At 37.1% G+C, this 23615-nt stretch overlaps 11 protein-coding genes and 1 non-coding gene across 12 annotated transcripts; 6 read left to right on the forward strand and 6 right to left on the reverse strand.

Moving 5' to 3' along the window:
• Positions 1 to 15: 15 nt before the first annotated feature.
• On the reverse strand, positions 16 to 792 carry PHYBLDRAFT_152024 (hypothetical protein; the record flags this gene model as incomplete). Its single annotated transcript, XM_018432816.1, has 1 exon — positions 16 to 792. One exon carries the CDS (start codon positions 790 to 792, stop codon positions 16 to 18), a length of 777 nt encoding a protein of 258 aa, XP_018284793.1.
• A 2286-nt stretch (positions 793 to 3078) lies between these two features.
• Positions 3079 to 3151, forward strand: PHYBLDRAFT_t265. Its single transcript has one exon. It is a non-coding gene; the product is annotated as a tRNA-Thr (tRNA).
• Positions 3152 to 5055: 1904 nt separating this feature from the next.
• Positions 5056 to 5428, reverse strand: PHYBLDRAFT_70255 (hypothetical protein; the record flags this gene model as incomplete). The annotated part of the gene is made up of 2 exons (XM_018442247.1): positions 5056 to 5279; positions 5305 to 5428. The coding sequence occupies 2 exons, from the start codon at positions 5426 to 5428 to the stop codon at positions 5056 to 5058; spliced, it is 348 nt and encodes a 115-aa protein (XP_018284794.1).
• A 1945-nt stretch (positions 5429 to 7373) lies between these two features.
• On the reverse strand, positions 7374 to 8120 carry PHYBLDRAFT_174788 (hypothetical protein; the record flags this gene model as incomplete). The annotated part of the gene is made up of 3 exons (XM_018437339.1): positions 7374 to 7488; positions 7541 to 7975; positions 8038 to 8120. 3 exons carry the CDS (start codon positions 8118 to 8120, stop codon positions 7374 to 7376), a joined length of 633 nt encoding a protein of 210 aa, XP_018284795.1.
• Positions 8121 to 8652: 532 nt separating this feature from the next.
• On the reverse strand, positions 8653 to 9246 carry PHYBLDRAFT_70253 (hypothetical protein; the record flags this gene model as incomplete). Its single annotated transcript, XM_018442246.1, has 1 exon — positions 8653 to 9246. The coding sequence occupies one exon, from the start codon at positions 9244 to 9246 to the stop codon at positions 8653 to 8655; it is 594 nt and encodes a 197-aa protein (XP_018284796.1).
• A 218-nt stretch (positions 9247 to 9464) lies between these two features.
• On the reverse strand, positions 9465 to 10876 carry PHYBLDRAFT_70252 (Homeodomain-like DNA binding domain-containing transcription factor; the record flags this gene model as incomplete). Its single annotated transcript, XM_018442245.1, has 4 exons — positions 9465 to 9704; positions 10187 to 10309; positions 10394 to 10740; positions 10768 to 10876. 4 exons carry the CDS (start codon positions 10874 to 10876, stop codon positions 9465 to 9467), a joined length of 819 nt encoding a protein of 272 aa, XP_018284797.1.
• A 2947-nt stretch (positions 10877 to 13823) lies between these two features.
• On the forward strand, positions 13824 to 14261 carry PHYBLDRAFT_118927 (hypothetical protein; the record flags this gene model as incomplete). The annotated part of the gene is made up of 1 exon (XM_018428655.1): positions 13824 to 14261. One exon carries the CDS (start codon positions 13824 to 13826, stop codon positions 14259 to 14261), a length of 438 nt encoding a protein of 145 aa, XP_018284798.1.
• Positions 14262 to 14445: 184 nt separating this feature from the next.
• On the forward strand, positions 14446 to 15509 carry PHYBLDRAFT_70250 (hypothetical protein; the record flags this gene model as incomplete). Its single annotated transcript, XM_018442244.1, has 4 exons — positions 14446 to 14593; positions 14661 to 14702; positions 14763 to 14999; positions 15055 to 15509. The coding sequence occupies 4 exons, from the start codon at positions 14446 to 14448 to the stop codon at positions 15507 to 15509; spliced, it is 882 nt and encodes a 293-aa protein (XP_018284799.1).
• Positions 15510 to 15701: 192 nt separating this feature from the next.
• On the forward strand, positions 15702 to 16241 carry PHYBLDRAFT_102136 (hypothetical protein; the record flags this gene model as incomplete). The annotated part of the gene is made up of 1 exon (XM_018427673.1): positions 15702 to 16241. A coding segment is annotated over one exon (540 nt), but the record flags the coding sequence as incomplete, so codon positions are not given.
• Positions 16242 to 16518: 277 nt separating this feature from the next.
• On the forward strand, positions 16519 to 17583 carry PHYBLDRAFT_152031 (hypothetical protein; the record flags this gene model as incomplete). The annotated part of the gene is made up of 1 exon (XM_018432817.1): positions 16519 to 17583. The coding sequence occupies one exon, from the start codon at positions 16519 to 16521 to the stop codon at positions 17581 to 17583; it is 1065 nt and encodes a 354-aa protein (XP_018284801.1).
• Positions 17584 to 17749: 166 nt separating this feature from the next.
• PHYBLDRAFT_152032 (hypothetical protein) lies at positions 17750 to 18927 on the reverse strand (the record flags this gene model as incomplete). The annotated part of the gene is made up of 5 exons (XM_018432818.1): positions 17750 to 17911; positions 17995 to 18180; positions 18263 to 18525; positions 18652 to 18759; positions 18858 to 18927. The coding sequence occupies 5 exons, from the start codon at positions 18925 to 18927 to the stop codon at positions 17750 to 17752; spliced, it is 789 nt and encodes a 262-aa protein (XP_018284802.1).
• Positions 18928 to 20497: 1570 nt separating this feature from the next.
• PHYBLDRAFT_70247 (hypothetical protein) lies at positions 20498 to 21216 on the forward strand (the record flags this gene model as incomplete). Its single annotated transcript, XM_018442243.1, has 2 exons — positions 20498 to 20558; positions 20843 to 21216. 2 exons carry the CDS (start codon positions 20498 to 20500, stop codon positions 21214 to 21216), a joined length of 435 nt encoding a protein of 144 aa, XP_018284803.1.
• Positions 21217 to 23615: the final 2399 nt, after the last annotated feature.

Consider the following 23615-nt stretch of genomic DNA (forward strand, 5'->3'; position numbering starts at 1 on the left):
GATTGCAGATGTGTTTTAACACAGTTGTGGAGGACGTGGCATGCCTCCAACAATTATGTGAAGACACTTATCTTGAATGGACTCCAGCACTTTGATATCTTGTTTCAGAAGAGTGGAGATTGCCAAATCATATTCAAACTTTGGGCGGACAAAGGTCTTATACAATCGTGAGCTGAGCAGCAGAGAAAAACCAGAACGACAAGCTCCAACAGAGTTTAGTGTTGCCATTGTAGCAAGTGTATCAGAACGTCTATGAGTGGCAATGGACTTGGAAGAAATACCCTTATTAGCAAAAGGAACACCCAGATAAATGAACTGGTCAGTGGCAGGGAGAACTTGACCATATAGAAGAAGAGAAACTGGCGAGCTTGCACGTGTTTTGAGATATATAACTTCACATTTGGTTGGGCTCCATCGATATCCAAGAGTAAGAGAGTGGTCTGCAGCAAGATCTAGCATGGTCTGAACGTCTGAAAGAGAACAAAAAATAGCTACATTGTCGGCAAAGAGCAGAGAATTGATAGGTGTTGAGAAATGAATATGTCCAAAGCCATCCACACCTGAAGGAGCAAGAAGAGCATTATACGCATCCAATGAGGTAGGAGAGGGTGATGGAACATGGGTTGTAGTTTGTGAGTGAGCAACTGTGCGGAGCAATGGGGGCAGGGAGTTGATATATATTGAATACAGATGTGGACTGAGGACAGAACATTGGAGAACCCCAGTGGCAGGTGAGAACGAGTGTGAAGAAAAGTTATCCAGAAGGACAGAGATAGAGACATTGTCAAACATGTTAACTAAGAGGCCCAAAAGGGCTGGTGGAGTGCCACGTTGTTGTAAAGCATGCCAGATGATTCGTCAATCTACTGTATCATAGGCAGCCTTGATATCCAGAATTGCAACAACAGGGTAGTGCTTATGACAGTGATAATAGGCTTTCATCAGATCATGGAGACAGAGAGCTTGATCCAAAGCACCACGGTGAGGACGAAAACCACCTTGAGCCACATCCAAAGGAGGAGAGTACTTGTGCAACTGGGGGGATATACACATCTCAAAAAGCTTACGCAGTACAGAGGTCAAGGAGATTGGCCAGTAGTTTGCCGGGTCAGTTGGACTACCCTTCTTGAAGATTGGGAAGACCTGGGCTTGGCGCCACAAACTTGGAACATATGACCATTGCCAGCAAACTGTAAATAATAAAGTAAGAATGGGTGAGACATATGTTTTTACAGGTTTTAGCATTTCAGCTCTGATATGGTCTGGTCCTGGTGCCTTGCGGTTAGGCATAAATTGCATGAATTCCTCTACAATTGGTGAGGTAAAGGGAGAGTCATCAGAGGCAAAAGGCACACTGTTACAAGTGGTCATTGGTGCTGGTGGTCGGGTTGCTGGAAGTATATGTTCACTATATACTGTTGCCAAATAGTCACACATTGTTGCTGCTGCTACAGCTGGTCTATCATCGTGCTGGAAAGTATGTTGTGGCTGTCTATGGCGTTTTAACTGCTTTATCTTTGATGTTGCTTTGCTGAAGTCACATTCCATAGACTGACAAAAGACATGCCAAGACTGACGTTTTGCTTGCTGAACCTGAGATCGGAATTCGGCCTGTGCATGTTTGTGTTTAGTCCACCAAACAACTTTGTCAATACCTATTGCTAGGCGCCATTTTTTGTAACATTGGTTACGACGATCTGCTGCTGTTTGCAAAGCTACATTCCAGAAGGATTTCCAATGATTTGGGCGAGAGGGTCGATGTCCAATTGAGCTATTTAATGAGTCATAAATGAGTGAATTGAACTCATCAGTGATAGCATCAATGTTGGGTCTAGTGAGTGGTGGATTCTGTACAATGTCTTGCAAGGTGGAAAGGAGGGAGGTCGAGTTTTGATTGAAGGTATGAGCATAAAGAGCATGGACATCAGGTTCATTGAGGCGTGAGAGGTTCCATGTCTTGCGTAATGGTGGTGGCATATTGGTAGAGTGCTGTAGATCATAGGTAAAGGAAAGTGATAAAAGGCAATGATCTGATCCAAGAGACAAGTCAGTAGCAATATGAAGAGAAGGATTGATGAGTGGCATATTAGTTATAAAGAGGTCAATAATACTGCTGATTTCATAGTTGTTGCGGAAAGAAATATATGTTGGTATGCAAGGTGCAAGATCTGCATTTACAACTGATAGAGATCTCTCTTCTATCCAAGAACATAGTGCCAGTTCACGAGAATTTGATGCATAGTTACCAGCAACAGAGCCAAGTCTTGCATTGAAGTCACCACAAAGAATGGTATCATGTGTTAAAGGAATAGAAGAGAGTACATGTAGGACATCATAGGTGGGCATATTTGGTGGAAGATATAAGCATACAATTCTGAGTGAGCCAATTTTGACAGCCAGAGCATATTTGGAGGGCATAGGTATTTGAGTGACGGCATAAGGACAGTGAGGTGATATGAGAACAGAAACACCCATAGAGCCCCTATAGGTGCCAGCTACAGGAGGCCCATACAAGTGAATTTGTGACCATGATGTGGGAAGATGTGAGGGAGAGAGAAGCCATGTTTCTGTAATGAAGAGCATATGTAAGGACTGACAGTGTTGAAGGGTATCTTGAATGGCTATGGGTTGCAGGCCATTGGCATTCCATAATCCGATATTGAGATTACTCATTCAGACATAGTGACTGATGAGCTGCGCTGACGTTTGAACAAAGACCCGCCAGTAGCATTGGTAAGAGTAGTACGTGTTGGTATTTCATCTTCACTGATCCACCCTTCCTCACAAAAGAAGTGACCAACTGGGATAGCAACGTGTGGGCGCAAGAATTGTAGGGCTTGGAGACATCTATCATGGTGAAGCATGGCAGCAGTGTTGGCAAGTTCATGAGTGGACAGAGATGCATACTTGGAATCAGCAACATTATCAGGATCAAGTGGATCAAATGCGTCCAAAATCTCAACAGAAGCAGTTGTCAGTTTGGCCTTAAATGTATCAGCATACTGGACATGAACAAGGATGCCAATGACACCTTTGGCTGGGAAGTTAGTGTCCAAAAGTCGAGAAGAATCCACACCAGCCTTCTTGGCTCAGTTGGCAGAGCGTCTGCCTAGTAAGCAGAAGGTCGCCAGTTCAATTCTGGCAGAAGGCATTCCTTTTCTCTCGCTGTAGAAAAAATCTTTAAATATAGAGGTTTGTGCAATTTTTATAAAATTCAAAAGGAATAGTTTGTTTTGTCAAAGTTGACATCGGTGACCAAAATCGGAAGTTACAAGCAATCAGTAACAGTTGACTTTTTAAAATAAAAGATCTTGACTTCGCTGATTGGTCTTTTGTCTATGTTTTAGATGTTGTATATGAGAAATATACTTGTAGAGATATTACTGTATAACCACCATCTAAGACATATTATTGTTGCTATTGTTTTATCAAAACAACAATCGTTTTGTATAAATAGTTCAGAATTACATTTAATAAAAATCTTTTTTATTTTTATCTAAAAACTATTCTTTAAAAACTTAATAATTCCTAGTGATATTGATTCTGTGACTTAGTTACAAGTGCCAGAAAAGAGATATCAGATTGAGACTTGACAATCAATTGCTAACTAATACACTATAGGAAATATCAGAGTTTATGCCTCCAACCTTGCACTGAGTTACTATTATAGAACAAAATCTATGAATATTTTTTGATACTCATAACTTGAAAAGGTCCAACATGCACTTACTAAGTTTAGTATGTGCTAAGTCTATTTTAATATTCAGAGACTGACATTAAAGTATGATTGTTTTGCTTTTAAACCAGAAGGCTGTTTTAGATGAATATAGTATGCGAAACTGCTTATCAGACTGCAAAATTGAGAAAAGAACATATATGGTCTACAGATTACTTATATTTTTAATCTCAACTTAAAGAAGCCTTTGCCACTAAAAAGTAATGACTGTGATTACTTTTTAATGCATTATTGTTTTTTATTTTTTAAAAGTCTTTTTTAATTCTACTTTTCACAAGGTCTAAATTATTAAATGTCTCTAAAAAGAAGATACTTAATACCTATGAAGGCTAGTATTAATAAAATATGAATCAGTAAAGTTGACAAACAAAAGTAACTTAAGAAGAATTGACAAAAAAATATCTGCATCAAATACAATTTGGTTGTCAAGATTGCTTGTATACTAATTAGAGATCTTGATAGATTTTGAGAATTGCAAGGAATCTGTCTTCTGTTTTTTTAAAAAGTAGGAATCAGGCATAACAATGTTAACACAAAGCAGATTTATACTCTTCAATTAAAAGAATCAATTAAGAAATATACATGTCTTCATCAATATCATAGTACTTAGTAAATAGTTTTTTTAAATAAAACAGTAAAAAGTATTACATAAAAATAGTCATATTTATATTATTTATTGAATGAATAGCTTAGGCTGCTACTAAATATCATAAAAATTAGTACTTCTTCTTTGCATACTTCTTTATGTTTAACTTGTATTATTTTGATCAATAAAAACCAAAAAAATCAATATAAAACATTATGCATTTGTTAAACAAATCATAAAGAAAATACTGTAATAACTATATGGAGTTATGTAGAGATACAAGGCTAGTTTTGGCAACTAGGCTTGGGAGACAAAGATTATGAACTTAAAAAAGATAGTTTTTATTAATAGCAATTGAGCAAGTACTTATACTAAATATTGAGAGATAGAGAAGCTAGAGATAGGATATATTGTAGTATACATAAGCTTATGCATACCACAACAGTATAAGACAGAGACAGAGACAGAGACAGAGACAGAAACAAAATGACGCAGAGAGGTGATCCATGCATTGAGAGATGCAGACAATGAAAACGCCAGAGTACTAGTTATGGCTGGAATATGGGCGGGGTTATCCTTAGACACAACATCCAAGTGGTTTAGTGGTGGCCACAATGGAGGGGGACGGTGCTAGTGGCTGGTGGTAGGCTTTGAGGCGTTGAGCGTGGACATGTTGGAGCTTTCTGGTCAAACAACCCATTTCTGAGCAGAGGGTATACCAATCGTCTTGAATTTATTGGATGGTATATGGTCCTTTCCAGGTGCGAGTTAATTTCTCTGATCGACCTTGGCAAGAGAGTGGCTTTGTGAACAGCAATACTTGTTGATTGACTTCAAAGGTTGGTGCCTTAAAGAGCTCGTTGAGGTGGAGAGCATTGGCTGCCTGACTTTCCAAATTCCTCAGCTGGACAAGGTTGATGGCTGATGCCAAGGTGGCACTCATGGTAGAGGCGTAGTCTTGAGTTGTTTGAGTGTAAGGTACTTGGTCCAGAGTCGTGGGAAGCCTGGGTTCTCACCCATGTGCCAATGAAAAGGGCGTGACCTTGGTGGACTGGTGGACCAATGAGTTGTACACCAACTGGAGTAAGCCAAGGTGGTGGTCCCATGTAGAATGCGCTGACGCCTAGTCCAAGAATGAAACGATCATGTTTCTAAGGGTGCTTATAAATCGTTCTACCATCCCGTTTGATTGGTGATGATACGCAGGGGCAAATCGTTAGGAGATCTCCTATTGCATAGTCATAGTACTTAATAGTTGGGAAGAGAAAGGTTGTCCATTGTTGGATTGGATAATGCGAAGAATACCATGTTCAGCAAAAATGCAAGGCGTGAGGGCAGCAGTCACTGTTGCTTTGTGCAGCCCCATGATTGGGATGAGCACTACATAGTGTGAAAAAAGGCACTGGACTACCAAGATGTATTGATGGTCTTGCAGACTTAGTGGCAATGGACCAAACACATCAATGGCAATATCATCAAAGGGCGCTTGAGCAGGTTCTTGTGTCAATATTGCAGTTTGACCTACTGTATGGCGGGGTGACTTTGTGAGCTGGCAGACTTCACAAGCAAGGACTTCTTGGATGACCCATTGTCATAGATTTGGGAACCAGAACAACCATTGGAACCACTGCAAAGTGCGTGAGAGGCCTAGATGTCCAGCTGATGATATGCCATGCAGAAGGTGGAAAATCTTTTGTTGTAGTGACAAGGGAAGAACTGGTTGAGAGCCATGGAAGAGTAGTCCCCGAGCTAAGAAAAATGGTGCTTCTAGGGTTTCCCTTGATGTCTGCGTCAAACAAGTTGGATCTGAAGCTTGGGCAGTGAGTAGTTCATCAACACCAATTGCGTTTATGGTGGAGAAGTATGACAGTGCGTCCATTCCAGAGTTCTTCTTACCCGGTTGGTATACGATAGTAAAGCTGTGACCTTGTAAGAGGAGGGCCCAGTGAGCCAGCCGTCTTTGGAGGTCTGGGGTTTTGAAGAGGAACTGCAGGGCCTGATGGTCGGTGACAACTGTGAAGTGGGTACCAGTTAAGTAGTGCGCAAACTTCTTTATACCCCACATGATGGCAAGAGCCTTGATTTCTGTGATGCCATAGTTTTGTTCTGCAGGGGACAGATACTGGGAGGCAAAGGAGATGGCGTGGGGGCGAGACAACACTGATTCCCATTGGGAGAGTATCACTCCAATGCCTGCAGTACAGGCTTCATCCATGTGTAATTCAAATGGACGGCCAAAGTCTGGAAATCGGAACACTGGAGCAGTGAGTAAGGCTGACCAAAGAACAGACGTGACAGATGCATGCAAAGTTGTCCAGGTCCAGGTGGTATCATTGGCAAGAAGGGTGTTAAGCGGTGTGGTCAGTTGGGAGAACTGAGGTATGAAACAGTGATAGTACCCACAGAGGCCAATGAAGGAACACAGGGAATCAACATCTGACAGAGTTGAGGAGGCAACTGCCTTAATCTTGTCTGGGTCGGTTTTCAGGCCAGTGGCAGTGATGACATACCCAAGGTACTTGACTTCAGGGCAAGCAAATTGACATTTTTTGAGATTCACTGTTAAGGAAGCCAAGTGCAGCCAAGTGAAAACTGCCTTGAGGTCGAGAAGGTGTTGTTGGAACAATGGTGAAAAAATAATGATGTCGTCTAAATAGATGATACACAGTTGCCACTTGAGGCCAGCCAAGAGAGCATCCATCAACCTTTGCATTGTTGCTGGTGCATTTGACAATCCAAACAACATCTGGACAAACTCAAACAGCCCCTTCTGGCATACAAATGCAGAGCGGGGGTGTGAGTTGGTATTGAGCTCAATCTGCCAATATGAGACGATGAGATCTAGGGTCGAGAAAATTGCTGAGTTCCCCAAAGAGTGAAGGGTGTTGTCAATGTGGGGGAGAGGGTACACATCTCGAGTTGTAATTCCATTGAGTTTGCAGTAGTCAATACAGAACCAAGGGGAGCTATCCTTTTTGATAACAATAACTACCGGAGAACTCCATGGTGAGTGGGAGGGGGTGATTATTCCATTGCGGAGCATCTTGTCAATCATGTCATTAATTTTGTCAGTCTCAGCCGCTGACACTCGATGAGGTGGGCTGGAGATTGGTAGATGATTGTGCGTGTCAATGTGATGTTGTACCGTGGTTGTAACCATGTGAGCCTTGGTGGCAAAGATGGATCGGAAGTTGTTGAGTAATTGGAGAATATTTAACTTGTGGTTTTCATCAAGATCAGCGTCCACTGACATATCCTTTAAGTCGAATGGGTCCCCTGGGGTTGTGGTGGAAGCTGGGGTAGAAGAAGTGTTATTATCGTTCTTTATAGAAATTGCGTTTATACTTCCCATTATTTCCACAGTAGCCAAAAGACTACCATTCTGAACTTGAAATGTAGTGGTGCTCAGGTTGGCCAACTTGATTACTCCATGTCTCTGTTTGTCAAACTGCACCACACCTGTGGCAATAGCACACAATTGGCCAGAGCAAACTTCCACACTGGTTTTGACATATGCCAACAAGTTGGCTGGTCCAATGACATGGTGATAACAGTGGGACAATCTTGTTAGTTGGACATGGCCCATGGCACGCACTGGTGAGGGTGCACAGCTGGTTGGTTTCGAGATGGTGGCACAAGAGTCGAACCTAATGCTATTCAATGAAGTGTTGATAGTGGCAGAGAGTCACTTGAGGTCCAGATAACCCAAGACTACATCGTGGGCCAGATGGTCCACCACATGGAAGGTGAGGCACACCGGTCAACCCAGTAGGGCAACAGTGAAGGTGGTGGTGCCATGGGAATGTGCAGATACTCCCGCTGCTGTGTTGAAGGTGATAAATTGAGATTTGTTGATGACTGTAGTGAGGTTGGTTAATGCAAAAGCCCGAATGGCTGTGATTGCCAATCCCATATCAATCAAGGCAGACAGGGCTTTATTTTGAATAATGCATGGGACCAAGGGACCTGACGCCTTAAAGACGTAGAAAGTGGTGTTGTTGAAGCCTGGGGTCACGGTCACCGCAGCAGAGAGAGGGTCTGTCAGGCCGTCTTCTTCTGATTGAGAAGTGATAGTGGCTGAACAAGGTGTGCCTGGGCAGTCCTTGTTGTGGTGGGCGCCTTTGCAGTACTCACAGATGGGTTTCCCATCGGGTCACCAGAGACGAGGTACATTGTCAGTTTGGCCCTGTCAGAGAGGGCAACAAGGAGCAGATATTGCAGCAGAATAGTCCATGGGTTCCAGCCAGCAAGAGGAGTGGAAGAGATAAGGGGGAGGGGCCAAATCGCCAATCTGGTTCTTGTGAACCACAGCCTTGTCATATGCAGTTTCTCAGTCATCCAAGACAGTCAAAGTGGGTTCAATGAGTTGATGCAAGCGAGGTTTGATGTTGTGGAGGAAAATTTTGAGGATTGTGCAGGGAGACAGGCAGCCAGAATCGGGCATGTCATTTGCCAGAGTTGCAAACTTGACGCAAAACAATCTGATGGAGAGGTTTCCCTGGGTTGTGGCTTGTAGTGCACGTCGACGTTGTGCCTTCTCCACTTCTGGGTCAAGACCATAAGTGCTGGTGAGAAGGTGCACCAACTCGTCCCAGTTATCTTGGCAACTGGACACACAAATCCATTCCGCGATGTCAGGCAGGAGATAGTGTGAAAGAAATTTACCAAGTAAGGTGTGGGGTACACCAATGAGAGTAGCTTTGGTGCGGTATTGCATGAGCCAAGATGTGATGTACATTGATGGATTGTACACCGGCATGATCAGAGACTCCGCGGCGGAGGTGAGGTAGAGAGAGGCTAACATATTGTTGGCCAAAATGTCAGGTAAAGGCAGAGGAAGATCCATAGGTGAATCCATGAGCAAGCCCTGAATGTTGGCCATGTCAGGGTTGTTCAGCGGGTTGTGTTGACTATTGGTGGCCATGGGGCAGGAAAAGCAAAGGAACACAGGAGATGAAGCAAAGAGGCGGTAGAGTCAGAGGCAGTATTGAAGAGACAAGCTTCTCCACCATGTAATAACTATGTAAAGTTATGTATGGATACAAGGCTAGTTTAGGAAACTAGGCTTGGGAGACGAAGATTATGAGCTTAAGAAAGATAGTCTTTTATTGATAGCAATTGAGCAAGTATTTATACTAAATATTAAGAGATAGAGAAGCTAGAGATAGGACATGTTGTGGTATACGTAAGCTTATGCATACCACAACAGTACAAGACAGAGACAGAGACAGAGACAGAGACAGAAACAGAAGGACGCAGAGAGGTGATCCATGCATTGAGAGATGCAGACAATGAGAATGCCGGAGTACTAGTTACAGCTAGGATATGGGCAGGGTTATCCTTAGACACAACAATACAAATATCTAAAAAGATATAGATCTCCTATATTTAAAATGTTTTATTGGCTTAGATGGAAAATAATAAAAAATCCCATAAATTGTATTTGACAAAAAGTAAAACTAATAGGCTAAAACAGGCATGCTATTGGCTATAAAAGTTACAAGTTTATAACTTGTTACAAGGTTGGTATTTTAAAGACAGACTTTTAAATAGCAGATGTTATGAGAGATCTATGGTAAAATAGACCAACATACCCTTTTTTTTGCATAAAAGATATAATAAACTAACACATGTTAAGTGTTTTTTATATATTTCTTGATTTATCAATAAATTATAAAGTAGAAATACTTGAAAAAAGTCACAATTACAAATACTGTATTTTCACTAATTATTTGCTAACTTTGAATATATTATTCACATATCAATGAGTAAATTTTCATACATTTTTTCTGATAAAATTCATATATGACTTCGACTGAAATTCACACATTTGGATTTTATTTTCATGTAAAATTATTTTCTACTATCTTTGTATGGCAAAATTTAACTCTCTCAGATGAAAAAGCAGAAAGAATTGTCACATTTTTGGCTCTTTTGGATTTTGTTGGCACAAGAGCACACTCTCCTGTCTTTGCTCTGGCATGTCCCTTGATCAATTTAAAATTAAAGCTGGTCTCATTAATAAAAATACAGTTTTGACTGTACAAGATTCCTTTTGGCTACAGACTTACAATAGAGTTACATCTTTTTCTAAGAGTCACTTTGTCATTTCTCTTCTTCTCAATTGGTAGTGCTCTTTTGAGAGTGATTCTCTCAACGTAGTGAAAATGATTACACAGAGTTGGGATACTTATTTTCTCTAGGTCATCGAAATGATTTATTAGCTCTTGTTGTAGCTCTGCTAGAGTGATAGTACTTTTGCTATTAATCACATCCAGAATAAACTGTTTGGGATAATCTTTGATGATTGTTCTAAAATCACTACCCAGAGACTTATACTTTACACTTCCAGTTCTCTCAAATCTTCGAATTATTGAGTTCACAGTCAAGTGCAGAATATTAAGCTCCTTGACAATTTCTGATAGAGCTTGCAACTAGCTTTTACTCTTTTCAATTATCAGGTGACAGATGTGAGTTGAGCAAGTGACATCACTGTATTTCATTCTCTTTCTGGATTTTGTATGTAGCATTAGAGTTCTTTCTGTATCAGACATTATAAGCTTTTTGAGGAATAGGTATAGAGTTTATTTTTGAATATAAAAAGAAACAATATATGAAGATTGTACAGATTTTTATTTATGCTTCTTGTATGTTTTTTACATTAGTAAAATATATACTATTCAATGTAAATTATATAAGACATGAAGATAATAATATGCTTTACACATCTTTTTATTCATTTGAATTTTCAATTGTAAATCAAATCAAATAAATAAACTTATGTATCATAAATTTGCATTCATGGCTAGTTCAATACTGCATGTAACAAATTTGATACTATATTTTTGGCAAATTTGATTGTGTATTTGTGACAATTTTTTTTATGGCTGTGTCTAAATTTTTGTTCTATATGGCAAATTTGATATGAGAATTCTGTATATATAAATAAGTTGATAGAAGTTACTAAAAAATTATAAATATATTTTACATATATTTATTTGTATACAAGAACTATTCTTTTTTTTTAAAAGTAAACTCTTATAATCTATGTTTTCATATGTGTCTTTTTAATAAATACAAAGATAAAATAGCAATAAAAACACGTTTGATATTTTTTATACTAAAATTCAAGTATATAAAAAGAGTTGATAAGAAATAATACTTTTTATATTTGATACTTTTTAAGTTTCTTAAACGTAAAATTTTTATTATATATATTAATGATATAGATATACTGATTATATGAAACAGCTTCTCATTTTTTATTTTTTTTTAAAAACAAATTAGCACTTATTAAAAACTTTGTCTGTTATTTAATTTATATATCAATTATTAAAATAAACTGACTGCATTAATAAGAAGTATTTTAAGATTGTATTTATTTGATTTTACAAAATATAAGTTTTTTCTTTTAGTATTTACTTTATGTATTGATATAGATATTATATATATATTTAAAATAATAATATGAGAATATTATATAATATTTGTTTGTTTTTATCTGATATAATATATATTTAGTTTATTGTCTACATTCTTATTTAACTGATATATAATACTATCTAAGATATCTGATTTTATGATTAGCTTGTTATTTTAATTTATTATAGCATAAAAAATAAGCTATTGTTGTGGAGATTGAAGTTGGATTAAGTTTTTAAGAAGAAGAATTTATGATTCGAGATGAGGAATGAAGATTTGTACAAACTTGTGTAAGGTTTGTTTATTAAGAAAAGATTTGATATCAAAATTTGATGAGGTTTCTACTCTGAACTACTACTGCTATTTATATTATTTTGGGCCAGAAAAATTATATGAATAAGATCAGATAATCAATTGTATCTGAGCCTTAATCAGAGTAACATGATATTGAAATAATTAATATATAATTAATTATATAAAAATGTGTAGTCCTAATGAATTATTAACATAGAAAGTAATTGTGTTTATGAGTTATCATTATACTTATAATAATTTACAGTCAAAGCTTGATTTAGTAATATTCTTTGGGAGTTGCCAAATCATATTCCTATTACTAAATCAAATATATTTTTTCTTGCTCAGATGTCTTTTTTAGTATTACTTGTTCTCCGATTTGAGTGACTCTTATTTTTATTATAGCACATTGCTGTGATATTTATTTTTATTCTTATATATGACAAGTCTAATAGTAATAAGAGCTATAAAATATATCAAAATTGAAGTATTTGTGATATGTCTATAGGTGTAGAGAAGATAAGATATAGTAGATATGTAGGAATAAGTGAGACTTGGTGATATTTGAGTTTTATTGGAGTAGAAAATAGAAAAGAATTTTGATATCAATTAAGATAAGGTTCTAAGTATGTCAGTTATGTGCCCTTTTATAGATTTCTTCTACCTTCAGATCTGCTAATATTATTGGTCCCTGAGATTAATGCTGTGTTTATTATTGGACTTGTTTTATATTTTTTTTATGACTAGTCAAATACGATAAAAATACATTAAATACAAGACAATTATAAGCTAATATCAAATATTTTAATAAATAAATGAGAGATATATGAATAAATATTTTATTATTAAAGATGTTTACTATTATATCTATTTATTAAAAATTTTAATCAAGGTTATATATATTTCAGCATGTAGAAAGAATAGAATGAGTCTTTTTTAAGTTATATATTTAATTTTAAAATATTTGGGTATAGAGTAAGTTTTGCAATAATATAAGATTAAATATATAGAACAATAAGAGTAAGTCTTTTGATAATTAATGTTTTATTTAAGAAAACACAAGTTTTCTATATTTATTAATATTTTCTAACTATGATAGTTACACTTCTTTTGCAAGGGGGTCGTTTTTTTTTCATTCACGTCCATCAATATTATTGGTCTCTGGAATTAATGCTGTGTTTACTATTGGACTTGTCTTATAAGAATTTATGTGACCTTAAAAATATGATACATTTAACATCAACTTGCTTAATATAAAAGACATATCATAGTATATATATTATTACAGTTGTCTTTATTGATACAAACCTTTCTCAGCACACGCACACACACACACACAACGCATAAAACTTATTCTCTTTTCTCAAAATGCCTAAGTCACCTAACATCTTTTCTTCTTCCAACATTGAGAACACTGGCAGCAAATGTGTCCGTCTCAATAGAAAGCAAAAGCTGGAGCTCTGTGAGAAGGCTAAGCATGGCCTTAACCAAGACCAGTTGAGAGACTGGGCCAAGCTGCCATCCCAGCCTGCAATCTCCCAAATCCTCCAGTAAGAAAAGCACCTCTAGAAGAAAGATAAGTAAGAACTGGAGAAGCTTAGCAGCAAGAAGGCAGCCAATCCTCAGCTAGAGGAGAAGGTTGACCTCTACATGAGTATCATGGAGAGCAGATGCAACCCCATCAACGTCAACATGATCAAAAATTGTGCCAGGGCACCTGCCATCACTAAGCTTGGCATTGCTGAAGAAGATCTTCCCAGTTTCTTCGATGGGTGGATTGCCAACATGAAGAAGAGACTCGGGTATAAGGGCAGAAGAATGCACAGCACAGCAGCCTCTGCCCCAGTCGACACCATGGGTCTCAAGTTGAGAATAGAAAATATCAAGAAGTTGAAGACATACAAGAGAAGAGACATCTTAAACTTTGATGAGACTGATCTCTTCTACAAGCAACCCCCCACCACCACCATCTCAAAGGCTGCGGTTTCTGGCCAAAAATTCAACAAGACTTGGCTCACTGTGGCCCTCATTGCTAACTCTGATGACTCCTTAAAATTGGAGCTATTTATCATTGGCAAGCATGCCAAACCTCGTTGCTTTAGCAAGAAGACTAGTAATTTACTACAAATCTTATATAAGCTGCGATTAATAAGTTTCACTGGAAAAATGACCCTGAATACCTATGTGTGGGGGTACCTGAACACCATAGTAAATTTAGGGTGATTTTTTATCTCAGCATTATTTTTGTGTTCAAACTGATAGTGTCATTGTACTGGATCCTATTGGCTTAGCTATTTCGATTATCATAGTTACTTTATCATTATTATTATAAAGTCGTAATAAATAAAAACATATGTAACACTTGTTTTTATTTTACTTTAACATTTTAAACAATTAAAAAAACACAATGTCTTCTACTTCGAACACTCATAATAAGAAGTGCTTTTGCAATGAATGCAAAAATAACCAAGGAGGTTACAGTCTAGTTCAAAGACAAACTGCTCAACGCCATAACAAAAGAGCAAGATATGAAGCCTTCAAAAGAAGTGAAATGGGTACTTTTTTTGGAATTTTTGGTTTTTATTTTTTGGGGGTATTTTGTATAATAATAATTTTAAATAGATACATTTGCTCAAAGCAGCTCGATGGAAGTTGATGTTGAAAGTAAGCAGAATATATTTTAACACCAGAGGATATAAACTAAGAGTTTTATTCTATATGTAGCTTTTCTGTCCCAGGAAGCAGGCCCCTTGGAAATATCGGTTGGTCAGACCAACTCACCTTTTTGGGAAGCCAATATTATGTCTGACAATGACAACATGACTATTGACAATGAGGTTGTTGACAATGCTGATGATGACAATGACATGAACAATGACGAAGAAGAAAGCAAAGAGGTTGAAGAGGTTGAAGGGGTTGAAGATATTGTTGAAATCGAGGTCGAAGAATTTGATAATGAAGGTCAGTATTGAACAACTAAGAAAAAAAATGGGGGTGTTAATTTTTTTTATAATAGACCCTTTTGCCACTCCCGATATGCCTGAGAACCCAGTGCACAGGTTCATTGCTACTTTTGTGGTAATGTTTGCTTCCCGCTATGTGGTCAACAAGGGTGCTGTTGTCTTGATCGAGTTCATCAACAAGCTCTTGATGATTTACGAGCAGGATTTCCAATTGCCCTTGAGCCTTCCTGGTCTCCAATGCATGACAGGTTTCTCCACCATGAACAAAAGCGTTCAGAGATTCCTTGTGTGTCAGGACTGCCACAAGGTGTATGAGAAAAGTGCATTGGCTCCTTCCCATTGGGACTTCATGAAGCTTGGCGCGCGTTCTGCATGCAACTGTCAATTGACAAAAACATCTTTCTCTGGTCTCCAGGTCGCCAAACGTGAATACTGTTACCAGTCAGTAAAAAATGCACTAAGATTGCTCTTTCTCTGCCCAGATTTCAAGCAAAAAATCAGACAGTAGAATAAGCAGTTAAAGATTGTAAATACATTGTGCGATGTATATGATGGCAATATGTGGAAAGAGTTGGAAGATAAGGATGGCGAATCCTATGTTGAAGACCCTCGTTCGTTAATGATCACGTTGAACATCGATTGGTTCCAGCCCTTTGATGGGGCCAGTTATTCGTGTAGTGCCATGTACCTGGTTGTCAACAATCTTCCTCGAGAAGAACGATTTTTGGCAGAGAACACAATTCTAGTTGGACTTATGCCTGGGCCAAAGGAGTCAAAAACTGACAAAATCAATAACTACTTAAGACCATTGGTGGATGAGTTATTGGAGCTGTATGTTGGAATACATGTACCTCCTTACGAACACCCAGCAGGCACTCAGATTCGTGCAGCATTATTAATGGTAGCGTGTGACATTCCTGCAGCAAGAAAGACCAGTGGATTCACTGCACACAATAGCACGTGTGCATGTTACAAATATAACAAACAATTCCCTCGTCTGGAAGGCAGTTCTGCTGTTGACTTTTCTGGATTCGACACAGACCAATGGCAGCCAAAAAATAATGATATGAACCGTTTTCATGCTGAGGAGTGGGAAAGTGCAAGCACCCCCTCAGAAAGACAGCAGCTGGAGGTCGAAAATGGTGTCCGATGGTTGCAGTTGTATTGTCTTAGATACTTTGATCTAGTACGTGGAACGATCATTGATCCCATGCATAATCTTTTCCTAGGAATGGCAAAAAGAATGGTTGAAAAATGGATCAAAGAAAATGACATATCACCAGCGGATTTGACCACAATGCAAAAGATGTCAGAATCAATGGTGCTGCCAGCCGATTACACAATTTTGAGATCCAAAATTGAGAAGGGTTTCTCATATATGAAAGCAAACAAATAGAAATTCTGGGTATTAGTAATACTCTCCAGTTCTCTTGAAGAATATTCTGCCATGACACAAGTTGAAGAACTGGATGGATTTTGTAAATGCATGCCATCTTCTCATAAAGCCATCAATTACTATGTCTGAAATCAACAAAGCTCACGACTATATGCAGAGTTTCTGTCAGCAATGCCTAGTAATATATAAACCTGGTTTTCTCACCTGCAACATACACTTGCATCTTCATTTTCGTGAGACCATCAACAATTTTGGACCAGTGTATGGTTATTGGCTCTTTGGTTTTGAGAGGTACAATGGGCTGCTTAAGAAAATTGACACCAATCGAAAAGACGGATTTGAGGCTACATATATAAAAACATTCATTAATGATGCATATAAGGGTAATTACATGCGAAAGGTCTTGATATGCCCTAGCCTAGTCCCCTTCATCCCACTCCTTCAAAAACTTACTTCCTCTGCCACAACTACCGCCAACTATGATTCCTATGCCTCCTATGCCTTCTATGCTTCCCTTTCACACCAAAATTTCCGATTGCAACAATTTGTTAACATATTCTTATGCCCATCACCTTCAACGAAAGGCAACAAACCACTTCCTCTGTCATCCTTCCCATTACGTTCCTTAAACGCATTGACAATGAGTGATATTAATTATCCTCAATTACTCCATTTTTATCAGCTTGTATATGCCAATCCTGGTATTGTTAGTTACCGCAATACTTCCTTATGCCCTTATTTTGTTGATAATCAAATCACAAAATTAAAATCAATCAATCTCCTTGGCCAAATATATAAAGGCAAAAACAGTTGTGAAAATCGTGGGTCTTTTGTACAAGCAATGTTTCTTGGTGGCAACAACGTAACTAAAACCGCATGCACAGGACAAATTCAGTACTTGTTCATTCAATCATTCACACCTCTACCACATCCAAACTCTCCTGCATCCCAAGTCCATAAAAAAAAACACATCTTTGCATATATTCGATGGTTATCAATTACAGCTGATAAAAGGCGCGAAACTGAAAGCATTGATATCTACTTGCCAAACTTCACGCCAGACAATTACCATAGCATTCTGCCAGTACATCGCATTGACATGGAAGTTGCAACTGCTAGTGAAAAAACAAGAAATAATATCAAAAAAACACTTGTCATTCCTTTACCCAAAAAATATTATGTCTAAAATTTCTATTAATAAATATGTCCTATGCCCCTCTTTCTATAAAGAAAAACAAAAAGAAAACTCCAAAGATGAGTAGTACCTCTTTTTTTTTATAATTAGAGTGTAGGAAGTAGGCATAGACGAAAAGTTTTTTTTTTGTTTAAAAAAAAGAATTTGCATATTTTATCTAGGGCCCATTTCTAAGAGCCCACTGAGGTAACTGTGACGCAATTGCATCTGGGACTGCCGAATCTGTGGTTCTTAACCAAATTCGTTCCAGTAACTGATGGGCATTGTTGCCCAAATCAGCTATAACAGCCTCATCAACGAGTTCAATCAAACGATTGTACTATGCAAAGGACAATATTCATATCCATATATTATTATACATCACGAAAACAAAAAAAAATTTAAATTATCTGAAAAATTTACCTCATTGCTTCTCCATCCTGGACGCAAGATCTGAATCGGTTGGGAAGAAGTTGAGCCTCTTGAATCACTGTCTGATTCACCTTCAGACATTGCTTCCCTGATGAGCAGAGCAGAGCAATCTTGCGCCATTTTCTTGTCAATGGCAATCTTGTTCTTATTGTATGCTGCCTTGCGATGTCTGAAGTGCTAATAGAAATATCAATTAAGAATTTTTGCTAATTTATATCAAGAAAAATATAAAATGAAGTCAATTAAAAATATAATCTACCTCCTTCTCACGCCTATGTCTTCTGGAAACAGTATTCGACTTCTTCTTGGCTTCTCTATCCTTGTTCTGCTCACGCTTACAAGAGCAGTAAGTCGTGTAGACATATTTGTTCAGGTCTGCCTCTCTCATTCCAACACCAACAAACTTGGGCACCAGATAGTCAAAAACATTCTTAGCCGATTCTTGGTTAGGCAAAAGGCGAAAGCAAACTGTAGTGGCCCATCTGGGCCTATTTTTGTTTGCCTGCACCAAGGCAGGCTCGTCTGACCAAAAGTTGGGATTTCACATGTACCATTTGATGAATTTCTATTTGATTATAATTAAATACTGAATTGATATATTTTTATATATTCGAATACATACATAGGCATTTTTGGTATTGGCCTTACTTGGTCCCGCAGCAAAATCTGCTTGGGGAGGTGCAGTGATCTCGGTACTAGCAGTAGCAAGGATGGTGGCAACAATGGGAGCAGGAATGGGGTTGGTAACCATGCTGGCTGGTACAGCGTTATCAGAGCTGGTTGCCGCAATGGCACCAACGTTTTTGCCCGTGTCAGACAATTGACATTTACTGCTTTTATGTCAGCTTGCATACCAGCAAGGCTGGCAGTGATTCTTTTCTCTTCCACAGTAATCTCAGGGAGAATATGGCGGTTTCCAGACATTTTCTAATAAATGTTGTATTGCCCATTTTGCAATTATTAATATTGGTCTATTATATAAATTCGTATATATTTTATGTCTTTTATAATAAATCTACAGAGGTAGATTGAAATCGTTTGTGTGAATGTTTGGGTAGGTGAGTAAGTAGGTAAAGATTTGTGATTAAGTGCGCAACTATAAATAAAGAACAAACTTTCAATGATATTAAATGTCTGAGAATATTTATATGTGATGAATATTATTTTATGAATATATCCAAAATAACTTCTTTGAATACTAAATGAGAATTGGCCTTCGTATTACTTTATTTTGAACTCCATCTAATATATGCTTATTGCCTTTTTGTCTTTTTGTCTTTCCATCCTTCCGTCTTTTGGTCTTTTGGCTTTTTTTTATTTTTATTTTTTATTTTTTACTTTTTCCCCATTTTACTGTTTTCTCTCTTCTCTCTTTTTCTCTTCCATTCTCTTTCTTTCCAACTTTCATTATTTTCACGCGTTTTTCGGGTAAGATGACTTATTTAAAATAATATATATATATATATAACTAAAAATAATAATTGTTTCTGTTGTTGTAGACACTAGCATTTTATTTTCTTCTGATGCATCTTCTTCACAATGGTCATCCGGATTAGTAAAGGTTAGTAAATATACTTCTTGCCATCAGTCCATAACATTATTCTAACTTTTTCTCTTTCTTTCATAAAGCCCATATCGCCAAAAATACTCTCTATAGTTAAACACGGCTATCAACATGGTAATATTTTATATCTCTTTTTTTATTATATTATGTTTTAATATTTATCTAACCAAATATACTTTTTATTATAGGTGAATGTCCCTCTCACGAACACGCCATAGATCAAGAGTCTTTATCCCATGCTACTGACATTACAATGGTAAGTCTTTTTTTTTAAAGAATATCTATATGTTAACATTATTGATACACTATAATAATATAATATTTTCTTTTACTAGATGCTATATTAGCTCTTGAAAAGTACTTCTTGGCTTACAAATGTATTCTCTTGATTTATAAAGGTAAATGAATTTCTCTAGCATCCAATTCATCCAAATTAATTTTTGTCAATTATTCTCATAGTCAAAGGAATTGTATCAAACGTCATCTTTACCATCGTCAAAAAAATTCTGTTTATTCTCAACAAACAGCTGTTGTGTAAGTATAAGTTTGTATAAATGCTGGTATCTGTAGAATATAGAAAGCATAATCCTTTTGATTGAACACACTTCTTGTTCATACTTTCTAAACATTGCTCTATCATATCAAACAGCATATTGTTTTTATTTTTTAGGCATTTTATTTTTTGGGTAAAGAACCACCCGATCCAAAATAATATCAAGCAGGCTAGTAGAAATGATCTAGAATATACAATAATACTACTAGATCATCAGTCCAGAACAATTCTTTTTTTTTAATAAATACAAAAAATAAACTATATTTTAAATCAATAATAACTGAATATCAAGTAATTGGGAGAGTATGCTATGAATGACCTCATAATAAAGAGTGTCAAGGATTAGTTAAAACAGTTGACGATCCTACCTTTACTACATGAATCAAGTACCTGCATATCGTTCTTTAAACTGGCATGACCCGTGTATCACAATAAAATGTAAACTTAAACTAAACCTTCTTAATACTTCATACTACGTCAGTGCACACACAGAAATACTAATGAACCGTACTCAGTCATATTTTCAAGATTAACTCCACATCTTAGGTGCGACACGGCACTTGTTCTCAAGCTACTTTTAGTACCATATCAAATCACACCAAAGATAGAAGTTAAACCCCAAAATTACACTATATTACAGACAGTTTTACACGATAGTATTTCAGTGGATTTTTGCAGTGTTTCTTCTTTACTAAATACTTTTTTTTAAAATAATAATACAGGCAGTGAGCTTGGATTCTGTTACTACTACAGTAATAAAAACTGGATGACGGGAGCAATCTTTAAATACATTTGCATGGTTATTGATAGTCAAGCAAGAAATTTGAATCGCAAATTTCTGATCCTGCTTGACAATGCTCCTTGTCATAATACTACTGCCTCATATATCAATCTCGGATTCTTATATCTTCCACCAAACACAACATCATATCTCCAACCTTTAGATGCCAGTATTATCCAAAACTTTAAAGTTAAATACCAGAACTATCAATATACTCTTGGAACTGGTAGATATATCTCTGAAAAGATTGATAACCCTGATAACCTCTCCAAGTTAACACAACTTGAAAGCATGAAGTTTATTTTGAGAGCTTGAAAAAAAGTAACACCCAAAACAATTACCAGCTGCTTCAATCATATCTGACTTTTTAACAACCATATATCCTCACCAAAAAATACTCAGCCTCTTATACCCAAGACCATCACTATACTCATTTAAAGAGTTAACGTCATTCTTGGATTTGAGAAGATAACAAACAAAGATATTAAAAACATTAATACCTCTGAAAAGTCTCTCTATACCCTAGAACATTATATCTTTGACGATGAAGAAGAAGTAGAATTAGTAGAAAAAAAAAAGAGAAAAAAGAAGAGCCAACATATCAAATTTCTGCTGATGAGAAAAGATTGCTTTTAAAAGAAGTGCTGGCCACAGTGTTGCAATTATTTGTACTCTGTGATCATGATTATAAAAAATTCTTTCTTAAACTATGTACTTTAATTATTGGTAATATAAAATCTGAAGAAAATTCTGAAAAAACTCTCCAAAAAAATAAAAAAGAATACTTTAAATAATAATTGTATATAGTAATAAATGTAAATAGTAATAATTGTAAATAGTAATAAATTTAAATAGTAACTAGAGGAGCGGTGCTCCCCCCCTTTGGGGGTGGGGGTGGGGGAGTAAGCCTCAGAGCCTACTGGAAGTTAATATAAAACCCTTCCCTATTAGAAGTCTAAGTATCATATAGCATAATTAATAGAAGCATTTTATTTGAGTGAATTATATGAAAAGAAAGGATATGTATAGATGTTTTATTATTTAAAAAAATGATTAGATGGGTTTATAGTGTATGTTATATATAATTTTTTACTAAATGTCAAAGATTTTCTTAAATATAACATTGTCTGCAAATACAGTATTTGCCATTTCGTTGGAATTTGCTGGTGTATTAAGCATTATCTTGATTGTAGAAGGTTTTCTGACCCGGGATAGAGCAACATACAGCTGGCCATGGGAGAATACTAGGGCAGGGAGATATAATCCAACGCTCTCAAGAGTTTGACCTTGTGACTTATTTATTGTCATTGCAAATGCAAGACGAACTGGAAATTGAAACTGCTGGAATTCAATTTCACAATTTGATCCAGATGGATTAAGCTTTATTCTTGGAATAAGAGATACTTGCCTGGCATTGGATCCAGTCGAAATTGTTGCTCTGATGACAGATGTTCCAAAAGAGTTGAAAATCAGGTGTGTACCATTACAGAGACCGTTTTTTGGGTCAAGATTGTGAAGAAGCATGATAGGACATCCTTTTTTTAAGGACAGTGAGTAAGGTGGTAGGGATCCAGGATCAATGGTATTTAGTAGCTCAACTGGATATGTCAACTGACCATCTTCATCAATTCCCTGGTCGATGCTCTTAAACTCTTGTGCCTCTCCAGGAAACTGGCTCAGAAGAATATCATTGAGTTTCTTGACATCTTTATTCTTAGGAGTAAGCAAAGCACGGCCCATGAGAAAATGAGGGTTGGCTGCATTAGAGGAGAGATCATAGAAAACTGCTTTGTCCAGATCAGCAGGATTACATCCAGAAAGTAACATATGGGGCGGAATTGGGATGGTGTTATCACCGCCTGTTGTGCGGGCAGAACCACTACCAACTTGCAAGAGAAATGCTCCAAATTCCATAAGCTCTAATGTTTCTTGTTCATTATTTGCTTGGGCAATTCGCATGTTTGTTGTAAGCCACAAGGTTTTTACATTTCTCCATGCAGATGCTTTCTTGATACATTGGCTTACAACCTGAGCTCTTGTTGCCTTGGGTATAACAGGAAGGACCTGCCGAAAATCGCCTCCAAAGACAAACAACTTCCCTCCAAATGGAACGTTTTCAAGCAATGGATCGACAGCCTTCATTATATCTTGCATGGATCTGCTTACAGTATTAAAAACATCTTTACTAATCATAGAAGCTTCGTCCCAGATAACCAATTCTGTTCTTCTAATAAGTTGTGCCGTTTGCAAGTTTGCATTGATGGAGCATAAAGAGTTAAGATCAACTTGTACTGGAATCTTAAACCTGGAATGTGCTGTACGCCCACCGTCTAACAGCAATGCAGCAATTCCACTTGTTGCTACTGCAAGAGCAATTTTTCCTTGTTGGCGAGTTTTTTGAAGCAAGGCATTAAAGACAAATGTCTTTCCCGTCCCACCTGGACCATCAACAAAGTACAATTTTGGGGCTCCCACGTTTTCTTCAATTGCACTTAATACTGTTGTATAGATACGTCTTTGTGAATTATTGAATGTCAATGTATCTGGATCTGGCAAAAGCTGGGCTTGATCGCATAAATCTTCTTGTTCTTGTATGATGGCTTGAACATCTTGCACATTTGGGCTAAAGTGCTGGATGTCAGGCATTGGTGGAAGAACAAATCCAGTGAACAACATGAGAGACATAGAGTTGGCAGATAGATGACTTTCGATAT

Source organism: Phycomyces blakesleeanus, assembly GCF_001638985.1.
Source record: "Phycomyces blakesleeanus NRRL 1555(-) unplaced genomic scaffold PHYBLscaffold_33, whole genome shotgun sequence".
Lineage (NCBI taxonomy): Eukaryota > Fungi > Mucoromycota > Mucoromycetes > Mucorales > Phycomycetaceae > Phycomyces > Phycomyces blakesleeanus.